The sequence below is a fragment of the Mustela nivalis genome (assembly GCF_964662115.1).
Source record: "Mustela nivalis genome assembly, chromosome: 19".
In the NCBI taxonomy this organism is placed as follows: Eukaryota; Metazoa; Chordata; class Mammalia; order Carnivora; family Mustelidae; genus Mustela; species Mustela nivalis.
The window spans coordinates 8291426-8318413 of record NC_139038.1 but is presented as its reverse complement, the minus strand read 5'-3'; the positions used below and the strand labels follow the sequence as shown (position 1 = coordinate 8318413).

The 26988-nt window shown below is 52.7% G+C and overlaps 1 protein-coding gene and 2 long non-coding RNA genes across 6 annotated transcripts in view; 2 read left to right on the top strand and 1 right to left on the bottom strand.

The window, feature by feature from the left end:
• Positions 1-12913, bottom strand: part of COL26A1 (collagen type XXVI alpha 1 chain) — a 123439-nt gene extending 110526 nt beyond the window's left edge. For both annotated transcript variants that reach the window (XM_082714248.1, XM_082714249.1), the window contains exon 1: positions 12578-12913. In XM_082714248.1, the coding sequence (XP_082570374.1) occupies positions 12578-12735 (158 nt within the window). In that variant the 5' untranslated portion in view covers positions 12736-12913. The remainder of the gene's footprint in view (positions 1-12577) is intronic.
• On the top strand, positions 11908-14666 carry LOC309854775. 2 transcript variants are annotated; one of them, XR_014306421.1, is made up of 3 exons: positions 11908-12206; positions 13501-13582; positions 13995-14666. It is a non-coding gene; the product is annotated as an uncharacterized lncRNA (long non-coding RNA). The 2 variants fall into 2 exon arrangements; XR_014306422.1 differs by having other exon boundaries at positions 11921-12206; positions 14015-14666.
• A 1868-nt stretch (positions 14667-16534) lies between these two features.
• LOC309854776 lies at positions 16535-25211 on the top strand. Of its 2 annotated transcripts, none has more exons than XR_014306423.1 (2): positions 16535-16623; positions 24948-25211. It is a non-coding gene; the product is annotated as an uncharacterized lncRNA (long non-coding RNA). The 2 variants fall into 2 exon arrangements; XR_014306424.1 differs by lacking the exon at positions 16535-16623 and adding an exon at positions 21607-21904.
• Positions 25212-26988: the final 1777 nt, after the last annotated feature.

The following is a 26988-nucleotide window of genomic DNA, read 5'->3' as shown; positions in this document are numbered from 1 at the left end:
CTAGATAAATGGACCAGTATACCTCATTCCTGAAAAAACACACAATTTTATAAACATCAAATTCTACGAACCCAATAAGCTGATACAGCCTAGCTCAAAATCCCAGCAGCATGTTTTACAGAACTAGAAAAGACAGTTATAAAATTCACCCCCAAGGGGCGCCTGGGTGGCTCAGTGGGTTAAAGCCTCTGCCATCGGCTCAGGTTGTGATCCCAGGGTCCTGGGATCGAGCCCTGCATCAGGCTCTCTGTTCAGCTGGGGGCCTGCTTCCCCCTCTCTCTCTCTGCCTGCCTCTCTGCCTGCTTGTGATCTCTGTCAAATAAATAAATAAAAATCTTTACAGTTCACCCCCAAGAAAAAATGTACAAGAACAGCTAAGACTATTTTGATAAAGATGAACAGTGAAGGAAGATGGCCCTATCAGCTAATAGGACATACGATAAGGATATAGTCATTAAAATTGCATGGTTTTGGCACCAGATCTGATTAAGAGTTCAGAAAAAGGGCTGTGCCTGCAGGGAAATTGAGATTTGATAAAAGTGGCATAGCAAATTGTGAGAAAAGGTGGATTATTCAGTAGAAGCATGAGGGGAGGTTTGGGGGGGTGGAATTAAAGTTGAATCCCTACCTCACACCCTATGTAAAAGGTTGAGTGGGAAGGCCACGCCCTCATCATAGCTCTTTCTTGTAAGCCTGAGGTTCGTTTGTTTGTTTTTTTAAGATGTTTCGACTTTATTTGATAGAGAGACAGAGATCACAAGTAGGCAGACAGCAGGCAGAGAAAGAGGAGGAAGCAGGCTCCCCACTAAGCAGAGAGCCCAACACGAGCTCGACCCCAGAACTCTGAGATCATGATGTTGCCCCAAGGCTGAGTCTTAACAGGCTTTTGAGGCTTCAAGTCACTTTCAGAATGAACACTGAAATCTGGGATTAACCCAACTCTCCAAGGACCCAAATGTCTGGCATGCCTTTCTTTTTTCATTTCTGTTTGTGTAGTGGGCTAAATAATGCCCCCCACCCCCAAGATGTCCTCATCCTAATCCCTGGACCCTGTGAATCTGTTATTTTACATGGTTAAAGGGACTTTGCGGGTATGATGAAATTAAGGTTCTTGAGGTGGGGGAGATGATCCTGAGTGACCTGGACGGGCCCAACCAGATCACAGGGGTCCTTATGAGATGGCGTGGAGGAGAATCAGAGTCGGAGAGAGCAGAGATGCTAGGAAGAGAAGTTGGGGGGTGCTCTCTGAAGAGGGGGGAAGACGCTCTCCGACAAAGAATGCAGGCAAGCCCCAGACGCCGGAAAAAGCAAAGAAATGGATTCTCCCCTGGAGCCTCTGGAAGGACCAGTCCCTCAAATCCCTTTCAGCCTAGCGAGACCCACTTCGGACTTCTGACCTCGAGAACGATATGGTAATAAAGCTGCATTGCTTTAAGCCACAAAGTTTGTGGCCATTTGTTACAGAAGCGGTAAAGAACTAATACAGCTTGCAAAGCAGTTCATCCTTCACTGGATACGCTCTGTAACCCAGGGACTCTCCAAGAACCTAGAGATATAGCGCCACACTAGACAGGCAGGACACCCGCCCTCAGAAAACTCACAGTCTCCCCGTAAGCCACTCTTCAGTAATGATCCAGCGCCTGATTATAGGATGGGCTTAAAGTTATCACGAGCTCCAGTGGCATTTAATGAAAAGGACTGGCCTTACTTCGGGGGACAGCAAAAGTTTCCCTGAGGATGTGATGTTTAGGCTGAGCTCCGAGCTTTGAGCAGGAGTTCGCTGACCAGGCCAAGAGATGCAGAGACAGGAAGCAGCCTGAGGTTACAAGATGCTGGGTGAGCAGAGGACCCAGAGAGGCAAGGAGCCGATGAAGGGGGTCTCTCTGGTAAGCTCAGCTGCCTTCCAGGAAGGCACACATGAGGCTCAGAGCGCTTGCAGGCAGAGAGTCGGGGTCTGAGCTAACTGTCATCGACGCCGTGCGACCCACGAGACAAAGAGCCTGGCAAACCCTTTGCAGACCCCAGTTTCCAACCCTGCAGAAATGGTAGGTGCCCGGGCAGGCTGAGACATCTCCAACCCGGACAGGCAGCCGTGTGGCCAAGTCAATCACAGAGGCACAGGAAGAGGAAAGCCCCGATTCCCCCAAATAAGCCCTCGCAGGGCAGCAGGAATGACAAAAATGTCAGATGCCAGAGGCAACTGGCCGGGGCGCAGACAGCCGGAGCCAAATCAGAAGGAAACTGCCACTTTCTGGGCAAAGCCTTCCCCAGGGAGACGGGTGCACGCGGGCCCTGGCGCCTCCTGGGCCCCACGGGGGTCAGCGGACAGCCTGTGCGGGGCCCCAGTTCCAGAGCCTGCTCCCCAGGGGAGACAGAATCCTAAGCCTTCTGCAGTGGCTTGGAGCAGGAAAGACCCTCTACTGGGCCTCCCGAGGGGCAGGAACTGGTGGGGGGCTCCTCATCAAAGGCCAGATGCCCGAGGGAGGAGGGAGGGGGACCAGATACTTGCAAACAGAGACATAAAAGGTTTGGGCTGCTGGGTGCAGCCAGGCTTAGGTGCCAGCATCACACACACACACACACACACACACACACACACACACACACACACACGGAGCACGCATCCATCCTCCCACACGCATCGGTGTCCCCCCCAAGTCTTGCTCAGGCAGGTGGAAGGTGTCTGGTGGGCAGGAACGCCCTAAGTAATAACTCGGCTGCGTCTCCAACACACACACTTCCTCATCTGATCTCACCCAATCCTATTAGGTTCATGTTACCCGGGAGGCACCAAGTCACCGGGAGGAAGCGATGGCTTGGCTGTGGGTCCCCCAGCCAGACGTGACAGGCCCTAAGAAGCCCTGCCCCCCAATCCAGGGGCCACACGGAGTCTCGCTCTCTGGGACAGGATGCTCATCAGAGCTCCTGGGCCCTCTGGCCTCACTGCTGGCATCTCAGGGCACCCCCCAGTCCCTCCCACCTGCTCATCCATCACGTTCTGGGGGCAACCCTGTGTGCTCACCCCGCTAATGGCTGAGGTTTGGCCACGAGTGTGGACCGGCCCCTGCACCTCACTCAAGGCCTTGAAATCCCCAGCAGGGTCCTCTGGGATTCAGGAAACGACAGGACCCTCACTCCCATATTCCCCTGGTCCCTGCCTGCACCAAGGGCCACTAAAGGAGGGAGGCTAGAAATGCCCCTGCCAAGATTGCTAAAGACCAGCTCCCGATGGGTGAAAGGCCCTGTAAACCGCCAAGACCCGAACTCCAACCCACTAGGCCAGCGCTTCCCAGAGGGTGCCGCTGGAACACCATCCAAACCAAAGGCTCCCCAGGAAAAGTCGGGGGGCTTGATGTCCGTGAAACCATATTTCCCAAGCTTTGCAAGGCTTATTGCACCCTGCCCCGTCTGGGAAAGCCTGTATCACTGAAACCAGTCATCAAGAGTGCTTCCTAGGTATCATTCTAAGCGCTGGCTTCATATTAGCTTGGGTGAGCCTCAAGCCTTCTGGGGAATGAAGTAAATACGACCATCACCCCCATGTCACAGACAAGGAGAGGTCAGGTGACTCGGTCAGGGCCACCCAGAACCGGGGTTCTCACCCTCCTTCTTTATTAGGGAATCTCTTGAGCACTTCCCAAACTGCTTCTCATAACCCATTAACACCCAGCAGGACAAGCTCCAGAAACGTCCCTGTGGGCCCTGGGGAGGCGGCAGGGGTCAGCAGTCAGTGGCCGGCCCTGACCTCGATGCGGAGCACTCTGGGGGCAGCTGCAGGGGAGGCTGCAGGAGAGGATCCCGGGGTGAGAGCCCCGCCTCCCCACCTCGCACCCCTACCCCAAGTGTTCCAGAATTAACCTGGATGGCGTCCAGCTCCTTTCAAGGTGGTCTCATGCGGGGGGCCACCAAGGAACCACCTACACCCCAGGTTCTGGGAGGCAAGTTAAGGACAACCGGGCGGGAGAGGCCGGGGAACCCTTGACTCCTCCGGGGAGGGGAACAGCGTGCCATACGTCTCCTTCCTTAGGATCGGCAGCAGGATTCCCGAAAATCCTCTAACAGTTAGTTACTGTTAACTCTATTCCCTGCCCCAGGCAGCGCTGGTCGGGGTCCAGCTCACACACTCTCAAAGCGGCAATGAAGTGTGGGACAGGTTCAAGCCAAGAGAAGCCTGGAGTAGTGTTCTTATTGCCATAGGAATTGTTTCTCTGGGAATGGATTTTAGAAAAACAGACAAGCTGGGGGCAGCAGGGGCAGGGAGGGGGTTGGGGGGGAGGAGAGAGAGTTGGAGGGAAAGGAGATACAGAAAACCTTGGGCCTCGGGGGAGAAAGTCAGTCGAGATATTTCCATCGGGCCATTCCGTGTGGTTTTCAGGAAAAGCCCCGCTTTTGCACCCATTTCTACTTCAAAAGAAGAAGCAGGACTCCCTCAAGCAGGTCGCCTCCATCGCACCTCTAAACGCAGCTTCCAGAGCTGACCTGGTGGTCACAGACGGAAAACAAAGACCTCCCTGGCAGGCCCCTCGGAATTTCAGAACCGCATGACGGTGGAGGCCACAGCCTCAGTTTCCCAGAGGAGAGAGGTCAAGGTCTCTGTCCGTTCATTCGCTCGACGAGCAGCCACTGGAATCCTGACGTGGGCCGGCCCCACGAAAACCCCGTGGAGGAGAAATACAAGTATTTTATAAAAACGCAAGGTGCACGGACCGTGCTTTGCTGCCTGTTCAGAGCTGATTAAACACTGTAATCTTTGCAACATTCCGAGGAGCAAAGCAGCCAGCTCCCAGCATCCCCCCAAGCACAGGGCCGGGCCGGGAGCCACCACTGTCCTCAACCTGCCACCTACCAGCGGTTCACCAAGTGGCCCAGGGCCGCCGACACTGTCTGTGAGCTGGCTCTCCCCCCACCAGCAAAGCTAGCACTAGACCCACTGTGACCATGTCTAGACATAAAGCTCAGGCTCGTCAGGGTGGTAGAAAGAGGCCCAGCCTGCCCGGTGCCTCCCTGAACCCCCGGGGTCCAGCCTTCCCGAACTCACCTGCACTGACCACACAGAACCATGGTCAGGCCTCCCAGCCCTGACTTGGCTGTTTCATCCACCCAAAACGCCTTCCCCCGTGACTGCCGAGCACACTCCTGTTCATCCTACAAAACCCACTTCAAAAGCGACTCCCTGGGAGGTCCAGGCCAGCGTTTCCCAAAGTAGGGTGTCCGGGACACCAGCCCGACAAAATGCTCCCCAGGAAAGGTTTCCATGGCCTCCCGCGTTTGTGAAACACCCCATCTTCCCAACCTTTGCAAGCACACCGCCCAGCCACCAGGCCAAATAGTGTTTATCAACACGTTTTTCGAAACACGGTATTAACCTGTTTACGCCTTGGAAGAAGCTTCTGAAGTAAATGTTATAATCGTACCGATTTTGCAGAAGAGAAAACTGAGGCACAAGACACCAAAATTCCCCTAGACAATTGCTCATACCGCTTAGCACACATCCACATGGCCCAAATCCCATCGTCGTTCAGGGGTCTGCTTTCTGCAACCAGTCTCTGAGGCCCCACCGATCACCAGTCACCTCACAGCCTCTAGCACCAAGCATACAATAGGTGCTCAATAGTAACTCCTTGAAGGTAAGGCAAGGGAGAACCTGAGATCAGGGAGAGAAGGCCTCACAGATGTGATCCTTTACTTCCCAGAGTTTGCGGAGGGCCTCCTGTCTCTGTCTGCCTGGATCCGGCCCTCACATCTGAGTCCCCAACTCCAGCCCACCTACTGCACTAAGCCTGGGGTGGTTCAATGCTGGCAAGATAAGCTCATTTCCCCAAGGGGCGGGAGTAGGGGTCGGGCAGGGCCGACTTGTGCACCTGTGTCCCACTTGGGCCGGCCAGGGCCACGATAGGGAGTAAGCACATAGCAAAAATTATTCCATCTGTAGGTTAGGAAAGTGGGAAGTGTATCACAGATCCAAGAGGCACAAAGAGCTGCCCACAGAACAGGGAGGTCAAGGTCAGTCCTGGAAAGCTTCCTGAAGGAAGGGGCTTTGGGGCTACCCCATAAGAGAGTGGACTAAGATCCTGGTGGGAGTGGGAAGGGTCGTTTGGGGTAAGAAGGGGACACACCAAGCACTCAGCTAGGCTGAAAGTAGAAAGAGACTTCAGAGTCAGAGCAGAGGCGAGAGGACAAGGCACGGATGCAGGGGGGGGGGGGGGCTCCCACATTCCCCCAGGGCACAGGGTCTCCCAAGCAGGTTTCAACCCAGAGGGGCTGTGGAATTAATTTTCTGAGTCTTGGCAAGCATTTTTTTTTTTATGAACTCAATAGACTACAATAAAAAAAGAGAGAGAGAGAGAATATCACATATGGTAACAGTAAGCATTATTTTGTGAAACTTGTTTCAGATGTACGCGTGCACACATACGCAGACATACTCAGCCGCCCACAGAAAAGGTATTTCTTATTGTGGGTCGTGGTAAAAGCATCTCAGGAAACTCTGTTTTCCGTGCACTGCTTCCTAAACCTGGCTGCACCATAAGCCCCCTGGGGAGGTCACTAAAATACAGATTACCCAAGCCCCAGACTTCCTGAGTCGCGGACAGGTCTGGAGGGACAATTCTTTTATGTCCAGGGTTCGTCTTGATGAGCTGATTGTCAGTGCCCTGCTGTTTAGGGGACGCTGTACTTAAAGCATGTGAGCAAGACCAGCCATGTAACTCGTGGGCCACAGCGCAGAAGGACGCTCCCCTCAGTGCCCACAGTCTCATGGGGGATGAACAGGTTTTGCGGGAGGAAACCAGGAGGGAAAATTCAGACACAGCCTAACTCGGTCATTGTGATGGAGTCTTTTTGACTGGGGACATTTGGGGAAAAGCCATCTAACTTTTGAGGATTGGGGGTGTACAGGCGGAAACTCACCCCACTCTCCCCAGGAGTAAGGTGTACAGAACCGTCTTAAATCTAAGCAAACAGGAGCCCCACCCCCAGCACTGTGCCTTCCAGGGTCGGTATCCGCCTCCCTGTGGCCGCACCCCTCCCCATTGGGCAAAAAGGATGTGGGGCCAAGGGGACATGATTCTCAAAACCACAACCACCTTTGTGGACCAAGCACAGGTCCCTAGGGCCTGGGATTCCCTCCCCAGCTGTTGGACACAGGCAGGAGATATGGCCAAGAGGCAGTTGTTAGGGTAGGATGAGAGGTACCAGGCTAGACTAAAAAGTGTCTACAGTGTGTGCTTGAGGCCGCACCAGGGTCAAGGTGTCGGTCGGGACAAGAAGGGGAGTGAAGGGTGGCTGGCTCTCCCTATGCTGCTGAATTCCAAAAAATTCAAGGAGCCTAAGAATTCTCAACATGAGCCTCACCCTCCACCCAGGTCATTAGGACGGTAGGTTTGTCCAGGTCAAGGACGGAATAGATTTTATTGAACAGTTCGTAAGCTTAATTCATAAATCACAATTTAGACATATGGTGTGTGGGCTTCCAACTGTACCCTTGCCCCAAACTCCACAAATGTGAGGGATGGGCCGGACTCTGCAGGTGGTATAGGCTGGAAAAGTCTCTGCTCACCTCCACGAGGCCACTTTGTCCCAGCATCACTAAAGTGGCTCTCCAGCATGTATCCCAAGGGGGCACCCGGTGGCTCAGGCTCTTGGTTTCAGCTCAGGTCATGATCCCGGGGGTCCTGAGATCGAGCCATGTGTCGGACCCCCTGCTCCGTGGGGAGCCTGGTTCTTCCTCTGCCTCTGCCCTTCCTCAACCTCCCCCCACACCCGCTTGTGCTTGTTTGTTCTCTCTCTCAAATAAATAAATAAAATCTTAAGGGGGAAAAAAAAAAAAGACGGGCTTTCTATGGGATGCTGGAGAGGGTAGGATTTTATCATAAAGGCCAAGGCTGCAAATACATCACACTTGCCTCCATTTTCTTGTCCGTCAGTGGCAGTGACATCCCTCAATTGTCTCGGTATTCGTCCCAGAGCCCAGACTCGACCTCAGAACCTTTCTTAACCCACCAGCCTGGGTGGCTCCTACCAGTCACTAAGATTTGACCAAAGAACTGAAAGCTGTCTGCCAAGCCAATGCAGGAGACAGTGGGTCACCAAAGGGCTTGAACCAGAGGAGAGTGTCCTCTACTGCATCTGAGAAAGGCCCATCGGGCAGCGGTACAGAGGGGGTACTGGTGAGCCACACACCAGGACATCCCGGTGCCCAGAATGATGGCAGAGTGGGGAGGGGTGGGGAGTGAGTGGCCGGCCTCGAGACATGTGGTAAGGATGACGGGTTCATCCAGGTCAAGCCACAAGGGTGGACCAGGCCATGGTGAGGGTTCAAAGTGGACCTGTTCCTCACTCATTAGTATCAGCATCACTAAAGGTGTGACCCAGAGCGAGAGCACTGGCTGAAGGGTGAGGGGCAGCCTATGTGTGGCACAGGGGGCCAGAGGGCCAGAGGCGGCCAGGCAGGCTCAGGCTCAGACATGTGGCTGAGTAGCTCAGACTCTGTCCTAGACACAGTAGGGACAGCCAAATGAGGTCAGATCGGTTTTGCAAGGCTGTGCACCCTTCCTGCCCTTGGTGCCTTGCACATAGGGGCTCCCAGCAAGCCACAAGCCCAGCCTCCTGGTGTCCATGCTGTCATCGTGCAGACCAGGAAACGGACTCGGGGGGGGGGGGTCCAAAACATGTGCAAGTCCATATTGTGAATCAGGGGCAGAGCCTGAAACCACCCCCATGCCGAAGTGTGTGGGAGGAGCCGAGGCCCTTAGAGCTGGCCCTAGCCTGGGCCCTGCACTTGAAAGGACCCTTCTCTGCCTGCTCTAGCCAAGCCCCCGCTCATCGGATGACCAGGCTGCAGGGCCAAGAGGAGGTTCGGGCAGACCCAGAAGCCAGTATGCCCACTTCTAGGCCAATGGGTATGGAGCGAACTTGGACATGAAGCAGGAGGGGTCCATAATCCTGTGCCCCTCACTGTGTGGGAGGAATCCGGGATAGAACGTAGGCCAGAGCCAGCCCTTCCCCACCACCATTTTCCAGAACAGAATTCTAAGGGATCCATGAATTCCTCATTGACCCGGTTTTCCAGGTCACTGAGAAGATACACTCATCAAGGTTGGCGGACAGAACCCACTTACTGAACCATCCGTTAGCCGGAGTCATAACATACAGACATTCAGCCCTACGGCATGTCGGCTCCATCTGTCCTCATGCCTCGGGCCCTACACGAGAGTAAGTGGTTTCTGGAACGAGCTCTCTGCTTCCGGGAAGACGCAAAACACAGTTTCGTCTTTGGACCCCCGGCCCCCACAGATCAACTCTCCGGACGTAGTCATTCCTTCCTCTGCTGCAATCCGGGCCAGTCCCACACCTCTCCTGTTTTCCCCTAGTCAAAAGAACACCTCCACTCCAAAACTTAAGATGAAATATAAAATCTATCATTTCTCCAGATTAAAATTTCTCCTTCCTCCAGCTGGGAGACCTACAACTTGGATAAGGCATAGAACCCCACGTCTGGTCTCACTCCTTGTGCCTGGATTCTCCGCGGCTGCTCTGGCCCCTTTAGGGTTGGAGGTAGAGGTGAGGAGGAGACAACAGACAAGACCCCCACCCCCACCCCCACCCCATAAACATCTGTGGCACAGAAGGGAAGAAGGGAGGAGGCTAGGAGAAGGGCAAATAAGAGAAATGTGCATACTTTAAAGGGTTCCCCAAATGCGTTATGCTTACTACGCTAGAATGGAGAAACTGAGGCAGGGAGCTGGCGGTCCTGCAGGTGCATTAATACCGCATTTCGCTTCAGCCTGGATTTGGCAGCTAAACACTCTATGGCCAGCAAAAATCATTAGTGGCCCATATGCAGGGCTGCTAGGTTCTTCTGCAAACAGCCCTCTGAGGAAGTAGGGTCCTCTTTTTTTTTTTTTTTTTTTTTAACAAAATTACTTAAACAGAGGGGTGCACCCTGGGCCTCTGACAGAGGGGACCAGAGCAGAGCACCCTGGGTCAGGCAAGGTGCCCCCAGCACAGGTCTGACCCAGAAGGGCGGGCCTAGGCTCGCACGCACACGCATGCGCACACGCGCTCCCACGAAGGCGAACGCAGACACACCCGAAAATCAGATGCCAACAGGAGCGATACCATGGCCTCAAGGAAGACGATTCGTCGAGAAAGAGCTCTGTCCCTTGGCCCATCGACGGAGACCAAGCCACTGTAAACACACACGGAGCCAAAGCCGAGGCCGTGAAGGGCACCGCGCCAAACGCCGCCTCCAAGTCCTCTGCTTCTGGGGCTTTTGAACTTCAAGGACACAGGCCATCTGTGACTGATCGCTCATGAGACACAGGAGCGTGTGACCCCAGGCCAGCTCAAGCCTGCGATGGCCACGCATGGCAGGATCCAGTCACGTTCCGGAGCGTCACTCTCAAGCGTCTGGAACCCGCCCCAAGCCTCCTTAACACCTCCCGATGTCGTATTTGGGAATCCGTTTTCCACAGATTCATCCAGAGCCTCTCTAAACCTAATTATTCCTTCTCCCGGCTCCCATCCTGGTAGAAGGAGTTCTGGAAGATTACCACGATTGTTTGGGCCTCTTTTTATTTATGCTACAACAATCTCTTCCAAGTTCCTGTGGCAGCCCCCAAGTTCCAGCCCACCGACCACCAGAAGGCCAGTCCCCATTCACTCTCCTCCTTCGTGGACCTCACCTCTGGCTCTTCCCAACATGCATGACCCACCCTGTGGCAGCCCTTTTGGATTTTCCTTCCCACACTTTTTAATTACAAAAATAATCCTTGAATCTATGCCGCTGGGAAAAGATGCTAAAGAGACCCGAATGGAGGGAGGGAGAAAAAGGATTTCCACCCACCTCACCAACGACCACCACCCCTTGCCCTCCAGCCTCTGTTCTCTCCATACAGGTCCCTGCAAGAGCTATTTGCCTACAAGCTTTATTTCTGGACATTTACATACCCATAAATCAGAATGGCTTTTGCATAAATGAGATCATGTTAACTCTATCATCCTACAACCTGCAAAGTTTATCTTTTCAGACTCTTCTCCTATGGAAATGCGCAGAGGCCACACGACTGTGGGTGTTTGGAGAATACTACTAATAGAGGCCATGGGCAAGTATTCCCAAACACAATGAGGGAAATAACATTGTATGCAAAGTTTTCCAGAAGCACTTCTTGGCTTTTCAGAGTCCCGCCTTACCCAGCCGTTCCCGGCAGAAAACATCCCTGTTTCCCGGGGCTATAAGACTTTGCCAGGATTCATCTTGGTAGCTCTCCCAGGTTCGGTAAATAAATATCACGGAGGAGAAAGAACTGGGACCAGTCTCTTGCTTTCCTCCGTAATAATAATGCCAAGTAGTGCGGCAGAAAGCTCAGGATTTGGGGAAAGCCAACGGAAGGTCAATCTGGAGTTGCCACAAACTTGGGGACCTCCCTCTGGAGCTCAACTTTCTCCCTGGAAGGAAGGAACGAAGGAACGGTTATGCCGTAACAAGTATCCTCGGAGTGGTTTTGGGATCAAAGGGCGTGGAAGGTACGAATGAATAGAGACCTATGACAGCCGTGTGGGTTATAATTATTAAATGAGGAAAAGTTGGGCGCCTGGATGGCTCAGTGGGTTAAGTCGCTGCCTTCGGCTCAGGTCGTGATCTCGGGGTTTTGGGGATCCAGTCCCGCATCGGACTCTCTGCTCGGCCCGGAGCCTGTACTAGTGCTCTCTGTCTGTCAAATAAATTTAAAAATCTTAAAAAAAAAAAAAAATGAGGGAAAGCTAAATTCGAGTGAGCTGCGCAAACGCGGTGTCTGGCAACTTTTCCTCGAGCGCTTACGCGTTTTCTGGGGGGAATTCAACCGCGCGGTGCGGAGACGCGGCCCCAACCGTCCCGGGCGGGGAGGGTGGGGGGGTGGCCAGGGCGCCACCTGCCGGCCGAGGCGGAGGCCCCGGGTGCGTCCCGGCACCGTGGGCTCCGTGACCTCGCTCCTTCGCCCGCCCCACCGCGGATCCAGCCCATCCGAGCCGAGCCGAGCCGGGCTCCTCGTCCCAAAGTGGCTGCGGAGGCGCAGCCGAGGCTCCTCCGCGGCCTCAGCCCTCCAGACGGGACGGAATCGCCCCTCCGGTGTCCTGGGGCAGCCGGCAGGAGACGCGGGACACCCGGACGCTCGACCTTAGCAACCCGGGAACCTGCTCCCCAACACAAAGCCGCGGCCGCGCAGGTGAGCGCGGCGGAGCCACGTGAACCCGTAAACGCGCAGGGACCGAGCCACGGTCGCCCCCTCCGCGCGCCTCTGCCGCAGACTGCGGCCACCCTCCCTCCGACCCGGGAGCCGAAGAGGGGGAGGTTGGGAGAGCAAAGAAAGGAAGAGAGAGGGTGGGCGCGGCCAGAGACCACCGCAGTCCGGGCCCCGCACCTCCGGACCCTCGGCCCCGCGGCCGCAGCCCCACCGCCCTGCGCCCCACTCCCCCCACCACCGCCGCCCAGCGCCCCCCCCACCCCGGCCCGCAGCCAGCCCCTTGTCTGCGGCCCCCAGCTGAGGGGGACCCCCAGCCCTCAGCCCCCCAGGCCCCGCAGCCGCGCGCTACTCACCGGCGGCTCCCGTAGCCGCTGCCGGGGGAGCCGGCGGCCGGCTCGGGGTAGCCGTGCTGCTGCAGGGCTGCGGCCGGGAAGGGGTACAGGAAGCCGGTGGCCAGCGCCGACCCGCAGAGGCAGCAGCACGCCCAGGGCAGGAGGAGAGCCAGCTTCATCTTGCGCGGCCGCCCGCGGGGGCCCGGAGCCCGGGCGGGAGCACAGGCGGGAGCGCACCGGCGGCCGGACCGAACCCGCGGCCCCCGCCGGGAGCAGAGCGACGGAGGCGGCGAGCGAGCGGAGCCCGGCCGGGAGTTGGAAGTTTCTGGGGGGGGGGGGGCGCCCACGCCTCACCAGGGCCGCCTTTTCAAATTCGGCGAGGTGGGCTCAGCGCCGTCAAAGGGGGCGTGGGGCTTTTTCATTAACCCTCGGCGGTCCGCGGCCGAGGAGGCGCCAGTGGCTGCAGGCCTGGGGGGGGGGTCCTGCATCCTCGCGCACACGCTCTTTAGAACCTTCCCGAGCGAGCCCTGTTCGGGTCCGCAAACGCTCGTGGGGCACCCACTCTATGCCTGGCGATTTCTCCTGGGCAAAGTTGTTTAATCCCCACAACATTGCCCTCTGTGTTAGATGGCACCGTTCCCATTTTTCAGAGGTGGAAACCGAGGCTCACGAGAATGAAGCCGGAAAAGCAACGCGGTCCCTGTCCGAGGCCCTTTGGGCCAACCTCTTGCACACCCGGGCTTCCCTAGAATCCTCTTCCCGTTCACCTCCACCCTCTACCTCCACACCCATCTCTCCAAGGTGAACGGTAGCACGGATGGAGGAAAGCGCGGGGTCAGGGTTGAGAAGTTGTTTCTGGAATCACCCATTTGTGAGGCATCAGATCTGGAAAGTAGCTGGGGGGAGGGGAGATCTAATACAATCCCACTTCCCACCTTTTACAGAGCCCACCGACCAGCCTGGCCCCAAACTGATCTCTTCTGGGCTGCAGGATACCCCCAGAACCGCTCCTCATGCAAGAGACAGGTGGGACCTGAATCCAGCCTGTACCCCACTCCCCGGGTTGGGAGTCCCTAATTTCTCCACCTAAGCATCCTAGGGGCTGGCAGAGGCCCTAAGACTGCCTCTGGCCCTGTTCACAGTGGGGAGCTCCCAGTCTGTAAAATGTCAGTAAATCTGGAGAGAAGCCATCCAATAAGGAAGTGTTTAATGGGTTGTAATACATTTGGGAAGAGAATTATGGGATTGTTTTTAGAGGAAGGCGGAGGGATGCTGTTGGGAACCTGGCCCGAAAGGCCCCCTCCGGTGGCTTTTGCCCGGTGGCTTTTGCCCTCTTTCATTCATATCCCATAGGTACCCCCTTGAGTACATAGCCCAAAATCTCATATCCAGCCCATTTCACCCTCTCTCCCAAACTACCCCCTCTTTCTCCACTTAGTGCCCTCAAATCCTGCCCAGGTCTTTTCAGTGGCACTCCCACACTTCCCAAGTGTCGAGTTTCTCAACAGACTCGGGATGGATGAGTCGGTCTCCGCATGGGCAGCCCATAATGGGAAGCGTCACTTGGACCTGGGACGACTTCCTTTTCATCCTGTCCTCCCTCCCTCTCTCAAGGCCTAGAAGATTTGGAGAATTTGGGGTGTCAGCGGAATTTCAGGGCCTCCCCCAAAACTGATCTGTGCTCCCTGGACAGCTGGCTAAGTCCCAGGAAGTGATGAGGTCATTCCCCATCTCCCAGGAATTTGTAAACATTCTGTCTTTCTTCTTCCTCTCCTTTACTCTCAGAATGAGACAAGAGAGATTCCATGTTATTGTACATGACCTTTATGCTGCGGGCATGACAGTAAGAGAACAGATTTTTTTTTTTTTTTTTAAGAATCTCCTTTTTATCTTAAAGTCATTTTTTCCCAGGGCCACAGACTGCACCCCAGCTAGAGGAACCTAGGAGAGGACAGGATAACACTACTCTTTGCTTTGTAGGATTCTTTTAGGGTGAAAAGCTGTAGGAAAAGAATTAATTCATCCCAGCAACTTCAGGACTTGGGGCAGTTGTCTGAGGTTGGTCCTTTTCTTCATACCTAGGCCAATAAAGCTCATTCTGGCCCCATGACCACGAACCAGACAACTTCTGTGTGTCCCACACGGTGCTGCCTACAGTGAGGGCAAGTACAGAAAGAGAATTTGTTTACCCCATTTAGACCACGTGTGCTATTCTTTAAGAAGGCTTTAAAATGGCAAAAGCTCTGCGAACAAGAGGAGGTTCCATTTCGATGGTAAGAGAAAAAAAAAGACAAAGATGCCTAAAATCAAGAAAAGAAATTAGGACGTCTCCCACACCAGCCAGACCCAGAAGCCCCAGGTCTGCTCCTGGCTCCCCCACTAACTTGTTGATGACCTTGAGTAAACTCCCTTCTCTGGTATCCCCACCCCACCCCGACCCCACATCTTCATTTGTAAAGTGAAAAGTGGTTTGGCTTGTCTCTGAAGATCTTTCCAGGTCTGGTCTTCAGTAACTCACTTTTCCCTTGATCCACCACTCCCTTCTCCAAGACAGCTGTGGATATAGCCAACCTTATCAAGCGGTCACTCTTGTAGGCCAGATTTGGAGCAGCTGGACCCCCCCTCCCCACCAGCAGGGCCTAGAAGAATAGAGAAATGTTCACGGCATCACACTCTAAACTCCTCCCCCCTCCCCCGCCCCAGAGAACACCAGTGAGTAGAGTCCAACTCCAACTAGTACCAGCTGTGTGACCTTGGCAAGTGACCTAACCTCTCTGAGCATCCTTAGTCTGTAAAATCAGTAATAATAACAGCACCTGATGGATGCGTTTGCTAGAAAAGAATTTGATGAATTATTCACACAAAGTGCCTGAAGGCTGCAGGTAATACCTTATAATGCTCGATAAACATTAATTATGATCATTTGCAAGGCTTTGGTGTAGAATAATATCTAAGAACACCACCCTTCCCAACCCCCAGCCCCCTGGGTGGGGCTGACCAGGAGGCTCATATCCCAGAGTGTGCAAAGTCTTCTCCAACGACTCTTGGAGCCCCAGGATGAACCCATTATTGTCTTATTCTGTGGTCAACAATTTAAAACAAAACTTTATTTTTAGAATAAATACAGGAGGGGCACCTGGATGGCTCAGTCAGTAGAGCATCTGGCTCTTGATCTCAGGGTTGTGAGTTCAAGACCCACATTGGGCCCAGAGCCTACTTTAAAAAAAGAAAAAAAGATGAAATTTTTAAGAATAAAATAAATGTAGGGGAGATTATTGTGTAAAATAGGTAATTTGTGTTTTTTTTTTTTAGGTGAAACAGGCTTGTGGGGATTGCAAGAGTGGGGAGGTGTGAGCGCCCCCAAAATAAGGACAGGTGGTACCCTTAGAATTGAGTGGTCCTCAGTCATAGAATTGATCAGCTGGCCTTGTCAGCACACCACACAAGCACCCGTCTGACTATTCCACAGCCGTGCCTGTGGCACCCCCAAAAATATGCTAACACTTGGGAAAAGGCAGAAGCCGCCATTGCCAAGGGCTTGGAGCTGAGCTCCGCGCAGGGCTCGCTCCTAACCCTCTCTTCCTCCGCGACCCTGGGTGATCCCCTAACCAGCCCCTCCCAACCTCGATACAATGAGAACCCCACCAACGGGGACTGGCAGGACTGCGCTGAGTGCCTCCACTGTTGACACGAAGAGGCAGGGGTTCTCAGGATTCCCATTTTTCAGACAAGGAGTGGAGCGAAGTGATTTGTCCAGGAGCCTGTGCCCACCCCGTTTCCTAAGTTCAAAAGTGCCTTTAAAAAGGGGGTTGTTTGTACAAAGAGGGATCAGATTTCCTGGTGGAAGGAGGCAAACCCCACACGCACGTGAACGTGTACACACACACACACACACACACACGACTAGGGGGGCTCCTCCTCATCTCTGTTACCAGGCCTTTCTGATAAGAAAATATCAGTCAGCATCCTCTTCCGCAGACAAAAAACAGATCTTCTATTCTGCTGAAGTCAGCAGAACGAGCCCCTCACTGAACAGAGAAGAAAATACTCATCAAGCTGAAGCCAAGGTAAATATTGACCTTCTGGCATGATAAATCCTCCTGTTAATCTAAAACAGAAATCTCCCCCTCCCCCCAAGTGCCCTGTTGGACGTGATTCTGCTGTTTCCGCCCCCCGCCCCCCAGAAGTTCAGAGAGGCAATGTAGGACCAGAGCAGTTTTCACACTGGTTTCTCCAGCTGCCCCTAATCCCCACTGTTCTGGATCCCAGGACAGCCCAGAAATGGGCTGAGTTGACTCAAGGTAGCGGGACAGTCCCAATAGAAGGGCTTCTTTGTTCTGGCCGAGCTTTCTGTCCTTAGCCAGGCCAGAACTCGAGCAAAGCATGGATATTTTGGAAGCTGTGAACCCTGAATTTTTCTTCTTTCCCCGCACACCTCCTGAGGTAGGGGTCGCTTCTTTGCCCGGCAAACCTACAGGTGTGAGCTTGCCCGTTTCCCCAAACATTGGCCATGAAGTAGACGTTCAGAAGACAGCAATTGGATGCCTGTCACAAGAGCCCATGTTCTTAAACAGAAGTTTGAAAGAAAAAGCAACCCAAAAACGGGTCAAAAACAAAACCTAAAAAAAAACACCAAGAAAAAGGGAGTCTGTCCAGTCGCCAGTAAAATACCGAAATCTCAATTCACATGGTGATCGGTTTTGCTTCCTGATGTAGCCACGGTCCGAACAGTGCTTCTCAAAGAACTTACCGAGACGGCTATGTGATAAAGACAGAGAGGGGACACCTTAGTGGGCTCCATCTACTGTAGTAACAGAATCCCATAGACTAAGAGGCTTAGAAAGAACAGAAATTTATTTCTTACCGTTCTGGGAGCTGGAAGTCCAAGATCAAGGTGTTGATAGACTTGATGTCAGGGAAGGGACGCTTCCTGGTTCAGGCATGGCCATCTTCTCGCTATGTCCTCACATGGCGGTGGGGACAAGGGAGCCCCCTAGGGCCTCTTTTATGAAGACACTAGTCCTGTTTGGGAAGGGTTCCACCCTCCTGAGCTAAGATCCTCCCAAAGGTCCCACCTCCTAATATCACGGTACTAGGGGTGAGGATCTCACTGAATGATTCAGGGTTGTGGGGCACATACAGTCCCTTGCAGGTGACCCTGGCACAGGTGGGAAGATGGTGGGGTGTTCAGACACAATGACTCCGAATCAAGATGGCCCTCCCACAAATGCCCCAGCGGAGGGTCTGTGATGGGGAACTCTGCCCCCCCCCGGGGCAGGTAGGAGCAACTTAGGGAAGAAGGCTGGACTTGGAGGAGGGAAGACTAGCAGGAAGTGATCCAGACCTCCCAAGTCACATGGGGAAACAGAATTAAACGTGTTCTTTAAGCCTCAAGGAGGAATCGGGGCCTGATGGACAGACAAGGTCAGTGGAACATGAGGAAGAACTTCAGGTCAGTAAGTGGAGGTTGATTCAAGGCATCCAATGGATGGAGGAATCTCCCCTAAAAGCGCCTGGGTAAGTCTGGTAGATGTCCCTAGTGCTCACCAACGTCTGGGTCTGCTGTGGTCTCCGGGCACAGAGGAGACCTCCCTCCCCAGCGCCCGTGCAGCTGGGGGCAGGGCCATGTGTCTAGCTCTAGGTTCGAGCAGAAGGGACCACATCACTTCTGAGCAAAGAGAGATAAGGGGCCCTTGGCCCTGCAGGGGCAGTTAGAAAATTTTCTCTGATGGGCAAGATTGCACCTTCGGGTGCCCGTCCTTCTGCCTCTTTGCAGGATCTGGGACATGTCCGGCTTTCACCAGCTGTGTCTGCCCAGCTCACTGAGCAGATCCCAGCGCATGACGAAGCCAGGGGCACAGGTGAGGCTCTGTGCGGGGTCCTGGAGGTGGCGGGCCAGGCTAGACAACAGTTTCAGCCTCAGCTGGACTTAGGGGACCCTGAGGAAGGAGGAACATGAAGAAACATGGTCCCTGATGCCAGGTGATCCAAATTCAGCAACTCAGAGGAGGCTGGAGGGGTCTGGCAGCAGGGAAATCCATGCGAACTCACAGGAGGGGAGATTTGGACAAAGCCGAGAGGCAGGGAGAGCACGGGGAGCCAGGGCACAGCGAGGGACAAGGGTAGGATTATGTGTGGGGCCGAAGGGCTTGAGGTAGAAGGGCTGGGATTCAGCCAAGGTGCCTGCCCAGCTCTACACACCTGTATGCATGCCAGGAACCACACGCGTGTGCACTCACAAACCTCTCAAGAGCCGGCAAGAAGCCACCACCCCCAAAGTCAGTTGTTCAGGTTAACGAGGGCTTTACCTTGCTCTGTGGCCCGTCCCCCAACACCTTTCTCCCCCGTTCCCCCACCCTGACTCCAGGATTCCATCCTCACCTCCGGGCCACCCTGGAAGCGGGGGCTCACAAGGAAACCTATGAGGAGGACTTGTTTGTGGGATTCGGGGGACCAGGTTCGGGGCTAAGGGTGACTGTAGGGAGCCAGGTTCTTCTTAGAAGGAGGTCCAGAGTCTGAGGTCTGAGTGGGGTGGGGATTGCAGACGGGGGAGCAAATCGAAGGTGTGAACAAAAGCCTGACATCACAGAGGACAAGCCCTGGACCCGAGTGACCATACAGAGGGTCCTGTTGCTCTGAATGCCCGGTCCCTGGGGAGGCCACAGGCCACCACCCCCGGATATGTGCATCCTCACCAGCCAGTGGCCCTCAGACTCTGCGGGTTCAAAGCTTCACTCCACTCTCTGGGGTCACTGCCCTTCTGCGCTTGCGTGAATTAGGGACAGGTGGCCCCTAGTTTCTGGGTGGACACACACCCAACCAGGATGGGCCCACAGAGCCCAGGAGGGACACCAACCCCCTCTACAGCCCTGTGGGCCAACCCCCACCCCTGAATCTCCTCCACCATGCACACACACTTCCCAGCCTGAAATCCAATCCCCTGCCCTGTATCCGATGGGATCTCCACCCTCTGGTCTATTCTGGATGGCTCTTCCATGCATTCCCGGCCTGTCTTCCCCCAAATGCGCACAACCCTTCCCCGTGCTCCAGCCCCAGAACGACACTCCCCTTCCCTCCACAGACTGAGATCCTTACAGACTGCTCCCCTCTGTCTCGAAGGCCCTTTGCTACAGACTGAAGGTTTCTGTCCCCCGAAATTCACACGTTGAAATCCTAATCCCAAGGCAACGGTATTAGAAAGTGGGTCCTTTGGGAGGGGATTAGGTCAAGAGGGTGGAACCCCCTTGAATGGGATTCGTGCCCTTATAAGAAAGACCCTATTGAGCTTCCCTTGTCCCTTCTGCCACGTGGGGAGACAGACCCCTGTGAACCAGGAAGCAGGCTCTCACCAGACCCTGAGTCTGCTGGTACCTCGGTCTGGGACTTCCCAGCCTCCAGAACTGTGGAAAACAAATGTCTACTGTTTTTCAGCCCCATTCCCAATCTGCAATGTTCTGTTAGGGCATCTCAAATGGACTAAGACACACTCCCCCGCTCTGTCGGTCTCCCCACCTCCCCCACGGGCCCCCTCCAGGCTCCAAGTCTTCACCAATCTCTCTAGCTAGGACTGATGCCCATCCGGAGCTTCCAGAGATCTTTCCACAACCTTCTGTGCCCACCCCCATCTTCCCTGACCGTGCTTGCTTCTTAACGCATTTGCCCCCTGTCCTCCAACACACTGCACCAAAGCCGAAGGTCGTTTCCCACTCATCTGGGTATCCCGGGGCCTAACAGGCTCATACTCAGGCAAAAGCTGGAGACCCGAGCAAATCGGTGAGTCCTTTGCTGACTTTCCCGCAGGCTCCCAGGAAGAGGAGAGCTGGGGGCCAAGCTTGCCTCCTGGGGGGGGGTCGCATCTGGAGGACATTCACGCTAGTTTTGAGCCCCAGGCAACAGTAACTGTCTGCTGTGTGACAGTTATTTCTTTGTTATTTCGATGTGTGTGACAAAGAAAAAGAGAGATGCAGATGGAAATAGCAGGGGCTGGGGGGGGGGGAGTGGGTGAGGGGAGATGTCCTGTGGATAACTAGACCCAAGAAGGAAACTGCCATTCGTTCTAAGAGAAAGTGGTGCCCCCCCCACACACACACACACATCTCTAACCAAAATTCATGCATTTACTCCTGAAGCAAGGATTGTCAGGTATAATCCTAAACCCAAAAGCCTCCAGATAGCCTGGGGCATATCAGCCGCCATCACCTTAGCGCCATCACCTTAGCGAGACTAACCCTGGAAGTCTTTGTTGCGCAAAATCCAAAACACCTTCCCCGGGGGCTGCTGGGAAGGCATGTTTTGCTGAAAACCAGACAGGAAGGAAGGCCGCATTCCCTAAGGGTGGCTTTGATACTAAGACCCAGAAGAAAGAGAAAGAAAAGGTTGTTCCACTTGATAAAACTCCGGTTGCCATTTACTATTATGAAGTGTCTGTTTGAAGTCAAAACAAGTTCTAGATAAGCCCTTCATTGAGAAACCAGGGTGGGGGGGGGGGCAGAGTGGAACTCTGATTAGAGAGTCATTAATTAAGACCATGAAAGCCCCGTGGAGTTTCCTTTGATTGGAAAAATAGGGGGCTGCAGAATTAAAGGCTTTGGGGGAAAGCTTTTCATGCTAGGGAGAGCCAAAAATGAATTCTAGGATTTTAAAATTAAGGCATCATGAAAGCTAAGGCGTTGGTTGTAACCAGAAGACCGTGTCAATTTAATCAGAGTCTTATGGGGAGAAAGAGAGAGAGGGAGGAACTGGGGGTTACTGGAGGGGAATGGGGGGGCAACTAGGGGGAGGGAATTAAGAGCCACAGACTTCCAGCTATAAAATCAATAACTCCCGGGGAGGACAAGTACGGTGTAGAGAATACAGTCAATAATATCATAATAACTTTGCATGGTGACAGAGGGTAACTAGCTCATAATATCTGTAATTGTCGAATCGTTGTTATATACCTGAAATCCATGTAATATTGTGTATTAACTAAGCTCCAAGTTAAAAAAAATTTTTTTTAAACCTTATAGGGGAGCAGGGGTTCCGAGTAAGTAACCCATTTTGTTTCAAAGCCCGGCGCTGCCGTCTGGCTCCACTTGGAGGAACTTTCCATCTGTTCCGCGTGCCGGCCCCGAGCCACCCAGAGAGGTTCCGCCATGGGGTAGCTGTCCCAAAGTCTGGGGGCGCCCCTTGGTGCTACACAGAGACTGCTCACCCGCCTGCAGGCATCCGGGCCCAATGGGACCCTGGTTCAGACACTTTTACGGGGTGCCAGGGACAACTGTCCTAACCTTCTTGAACTTCGGTTTCCAAAACGGTACTCTCACCGAGATTCGCAAGGAAAGCTCATGCCTAACAGAAGCTCAACAGGTGCTATTCTCTGCCTCAGTCCTCCCTCCAACCCATCCACCAGTGGCCTTTAGAAAAGATGGTTCTAGAAAGCAGATCATGTCATTCCCTTCCAGGCCTTTGCAAGGGATCCCAAGGATTTGGATTTGATCTCACTTTAAGCTTGAGGCCGAAAGTCCCTCTTGGACCCCTCCCCTGCCCCGGCTGCTCTCCCTCAAACACCCGCAATGGCTCCCCATTACCTACAGAATCAAGTCTAAACTCTCCTTGATCTGGCATTCATAGTTTTCCACAACCTGGTCCCCAATTACCTTTCTAGAATCATCTGTCACTGCTTCCTTTTATATACATTAAATCCCAGAGCAAGCCACATTCACACAGTTTGTAGACATAAAATCCAGAGCATATATACGGGGTCAGGAAATTGTAGCAGCTAAGGTGAGATTGTACGGGGCTTGGTGCCCAGGACCCAGAGGCAAAAGGCACAGTCCCCATCTGTCGAGCTCTTGAGAGGTGGCTGGTTCATAGCGAGATGGGCTTCAGGGAGAGCATATATACCAGGATTTGAAGAATTCGCTCCAAAGTCTAAAAAGAGTATATGAAAGGGGCACCGGGCTGGTTCAGTGGGTGGAGCGTAAGACTCTTGTTTTTTTTTTGTTGTTTGTTTTTGTTTTTTATAAGATTTTATTGATTTATCAGAGAGAGAGAGCGAGCACAGGCAGACAGAGGCAGAGGGAGGATGCTGGGATCATGACCTGAGCCGAAGGCAGCTGCTCAACCAACTGAGCCACCCAGGCGTCCCATGAGCGTAAGACTCTTGATCTCAGGGTTGTGGGGTCAAGCCCCATGCTGGATGTAGAGATTACTTAAAAATAATTTAGAGGCACCTGGGTGGCTCAGTCCTTAAGCATCTGCCTTCGGCTCAGGTCATGATCTGGGGTCCTGGGATCGAGCCCCGCATTGGGATCTCTGCTCAGCGGGGAGCCTGCTTCTCCCTCTGCCTGCTGCTCCCCCACTCTCTCTGTCAAATAAATAAATAAAATCTTAAAAAAAGAAAAACATAATGATCTGGCCTCTGGGAAGAGGTGGTACTGGTGCAGAGATTTTGATGATGGGAAGGAAGTACATGAGATGCTTCAAGGGGAGGGAACAGCAAATGCTAGAATGTCACAGTTTCCAGGAGGAGCAAAGAGGCCTGTGTGGCAGGAATGGCGTAATGCGGGAGGGAGAGGGGTTCGGATCATTCTACATATCGGGGGAAGCCAGAGGAAGTGCGGAAGGTGGCAGGAACATTACCACAGAACAGGAGAAGGAGGCTGGGCTGTGGACTTGGACCGTGATGTGTGCCTGGGTCCACAGGGCCAAGACGGGTGTTCCATTGTGAGTAGGTGCCTGGGACCCAGAGTCCTGACCGAAGCCCTGTCCACTTTCATACACCAGCCCTGTCCCTATTCACTTCCCCATCAGGATCTTAACATGGTTCAGGGGGTAGCAGGAGCCTAGTATTTTTTAAAATGTTGTGCCTAGAGTGAAAGAACTGTGAATTATAAGGGGTCTTAGATCAAAATCCAATGCCAGGTGCCCTAGAGTGCTGGCTTTTCTGTTGGTCACCCCTCTCTGCTGTACTCTGAGTCTGGGGGGCTGAACATTAGATGCATCGCCTGGCCGCCTTCAGTCCAGCCAGTGTGAGAGTTCAACAAAAGACAGGAGGCCAAGGGAGGTAGTGAGAGATGGGGGTGCATCTTCCCTGACCCCTCCCAACTTCCCAAGTTTGTGACAATAACCTATCCTTCCTGGGCTCCAGCTGCTGCTTCCATGCTCCAGGTTGCAGTAGGCAGTAGGTCCCAACAGCATCGGTCCCAACAGCATCGGTCCCAACAGCATCAGTCCCAACACCCTTCCTCGTTCCTGGTTTGCTCCCTTAGCTCTGCCCCTATGCCTATTAGGCCTCTTTCATTGAAGCCTCTTCATTTGAACCATCCAGGATCCATTCTGTTTCCTGCCAGGGCCCTGGTGCATCCAGTTCGTAGAAGATAAAACTGGGACCCACGGAGAGCTGCATAACTTTTCAGCGTGGCCACATACATTTGTGTAGGTTGTAGACTGCACAACTTCAGGAGATGCCATTCACTTTGCAATCCGTAGGAATGATTTGCCCCAGGTTTATGCAGTGCACGTTCTGCAGAGCTGAACCTGATGGCTCTGAATTTGGCCATGGTCACCCAGCTCCTGGCACTCCAGAGGTGGGGTCCTGATTTGCGTCCTGTGGCTATTCCACTGCCCAAGGTACCTCTCCTGTGAGGCTGCAAATTGCAGTCCACCTCTTATACTCCAGGGGCAGTTCAACCCCTGACACTTGCACATTTGCAGAGTCTCTCTAAAAAAGGTCGTCTTCGCTCTGCTTCACAAACTTCTTACCATAGATGACGATGAAAACCTTGGAGCATGTTTATTTTAAGGGTAGAATGACTAACATCAATAATTTGGCCCTGTTAAGAGTTGATTAGAAAAACCAGAATGTCTCAAAAAAACAAAACCTCTGTAATACCAAAAAACAGCAACAACAACAACAAAATGCTATTCAGACAAAAAAAAAAAAAAAAAAGGTTTTTTTTTTTTTTTTTTTCAAAAATTCAACAACAGAGAGAACAAACATGTAATGTGGGTTTTAAATGATCCTCCAGGGGCTCCTGGGTGGCTCCAGGTGGCTCAGTGGGTTAAGCCTCTGCCTTTGGCTCAGGTCAAGATCATAGGGTTCTGGGATTGAGCCCCACGTGGGGCTTCCTGCTTAGCTGGAAGCCTGCTTTTCCCTCTCCCTCTGCCACTCGCCCTGCTTGTGCTTTCTGTCTCTCAAATAAATAAGTAAAATCTTTTAAAAAATAAATTAAATAGATGAAAATAAAAAGATCCTCCAGAACTCACTGAAAGTGGGATCTCCAGACACGGATGTAATGTCATGCAGCAGAAGTACAAAACACCATCCATAAAGAATTTCTCCCTTTGAAAAAAAAAAATATGGAGCCTCTATCTAATCAAGCCTCCACACGTGGCTGTTAATTTATAGGCAATATGGGACACAAAGGAAAAAGAGGAAGAACCACCAGAAGGAAGCATTCAGCAAAGTCCAAATACAGGACATTCTATGGGTCAGCTGACCCAACAACTTCTCCAAACTTCAGTGCATGAAGAAAAGAAGGCAGACCATTATAGATGACAAGAGACATAACCAAATGCCACGTGGGATCCTGGACTGGATCCTGGGACCGAAAAAGGACGCTGGTGGAAAAACGGATGAAATCGCAATAAACTGAAGTTTAGTTAATCGTCACATTATCGATGTTAATTCCTTACTTTTGAAATGTGCTATGGTTGTGTAACATGTTGACATTGAAGAAAACTGGACTAAAGTATAGGGAGGGGAAATCTGCGCTGGCTTTGTAACTTTTCTTTGAATCTGAATTTGCTCCAAAGTTAAAAGGTTGGTTTTTAGGTTTTAGGGTGGTTTTTCTTTTTTTTGTCTTGTTACTTTTTTTTTTTTAAGTAGGCTCCATGCCCAAGGCAGAGCCCCACATGGGGTTTGAACCCATGACTCTGAGATCACGAGTGAGATGCTTTACCACTGAGCCACCCAGGTACCTCTTTGTTTCATTCTTAAAGAGAGACTTAAAAATTCTAACAGCCAAATACAATGGGTGGCCCTCGTTTAGATTTTGATTTGAACAAATCCGTTGTAAAAACATTTTTAAGCCAGTTGGGGAAATTTGAATATGGACTGGATATTGGCTAATACTAAGGAACCGTTGTTCATTTTATTAGGTATGATAATGGCATGGTGGTTATGGTTTTCTTTAAATCTCCGATCTGTTCAACATATGTGCGTACCAGTGAGACGACATGATGTCTGGAATTTGCTTTAAAATACTCCAGAAGGAGAAAATGATGGGAGATAAAATGAGATTGAAAATACCGGATAATTGTTGACGCAGACGATGGGTGTATATTTGAAATTGTCCATATTAACAAGTTAAGAAGAAGAAGCAGGGAGAAGAGGAGGTCTGTGTTCTCCCTTCCCCGGTGAAGGGTCTAGAGATGGAATAGGTTGGTCACCAGCTTGCTTTGTTCCCTTGCTCAAGATCCCTTGGCAAGCCACCATGTGACATACTCTTCACCTTCCGGATGGCCCGACCAAGGCAGTGGTTGAGGGGAGGGCTGGGGAGTCGGGTCCTAGCAAGAGACAGCCTCTGTCCAAATCCTGGAGGGCTTCCAACAGGTTAGTCTCTGTGCCTTGGTTCTATCTTCATATAAAGGAGAAATGAAGATGGTGAGACTACCTACCTATGAGTTTGTTGATCATTTTTTAAATGAGTTGATCGACGTGAAGTGCTTTAAACTGGGCGTGGGTCCGACTAAGGCCACACCAGATAAATGCGAGCTGATCTCAGCACCTTTCCCGTGGATGGTTTTCTCCCCCGGAGATCCCTCGTGCTCCTACCCACGGCTATCTGGTGGCCCAAGCGTTCCTGTCTCTTGCTCTTCTGCTTCTCCTTGGCTTTGAAACATATCCCACATGGATGCTAAGAACCCCCTCAGGTTGTCTGGCCCGTTTTCACATGTTCCTACTTGCAGTTAGATTCTCTTGTTTTCATGGTCTTGGGCAGAAACAGTTTGAGGAATCCCCTTCACCATTTTGAAAGCCTTCAGTTGGGTCAAAAAAGGTCTCTTTTCAAGTAAGAAGCTGGCAGACCTTTCTGGCCTTTCCCAGTAACTGGCTGGTAACAGGAGAGCTGTGGAGTCGATTCTCCATGCCTTGTTCTCCCAAGGGCCTCACATCTGACCGCCCTGTAGCCCTAGATGGTTTCTCCTGCCATCCATGGACTTGATTGAGCCACTTTCTGGCTCCCCGATGGTTCTAATTTATTGTGATCTTAATGCCCTTCTCTGCAATTTTTCATGCCTCTGGAGAAGGCCTGGTCCACAAAACAGTACTAGGGAGGAGTTGGGCCAGGTTTGCCCAGTTATAAAGTAGGCGGTGATGGAGCCCCACCCAGGTGGCCAGAACAGAGCTGAGCTCCTTGGGTGAGTTAGCACATCTGTCCTCAGGACAC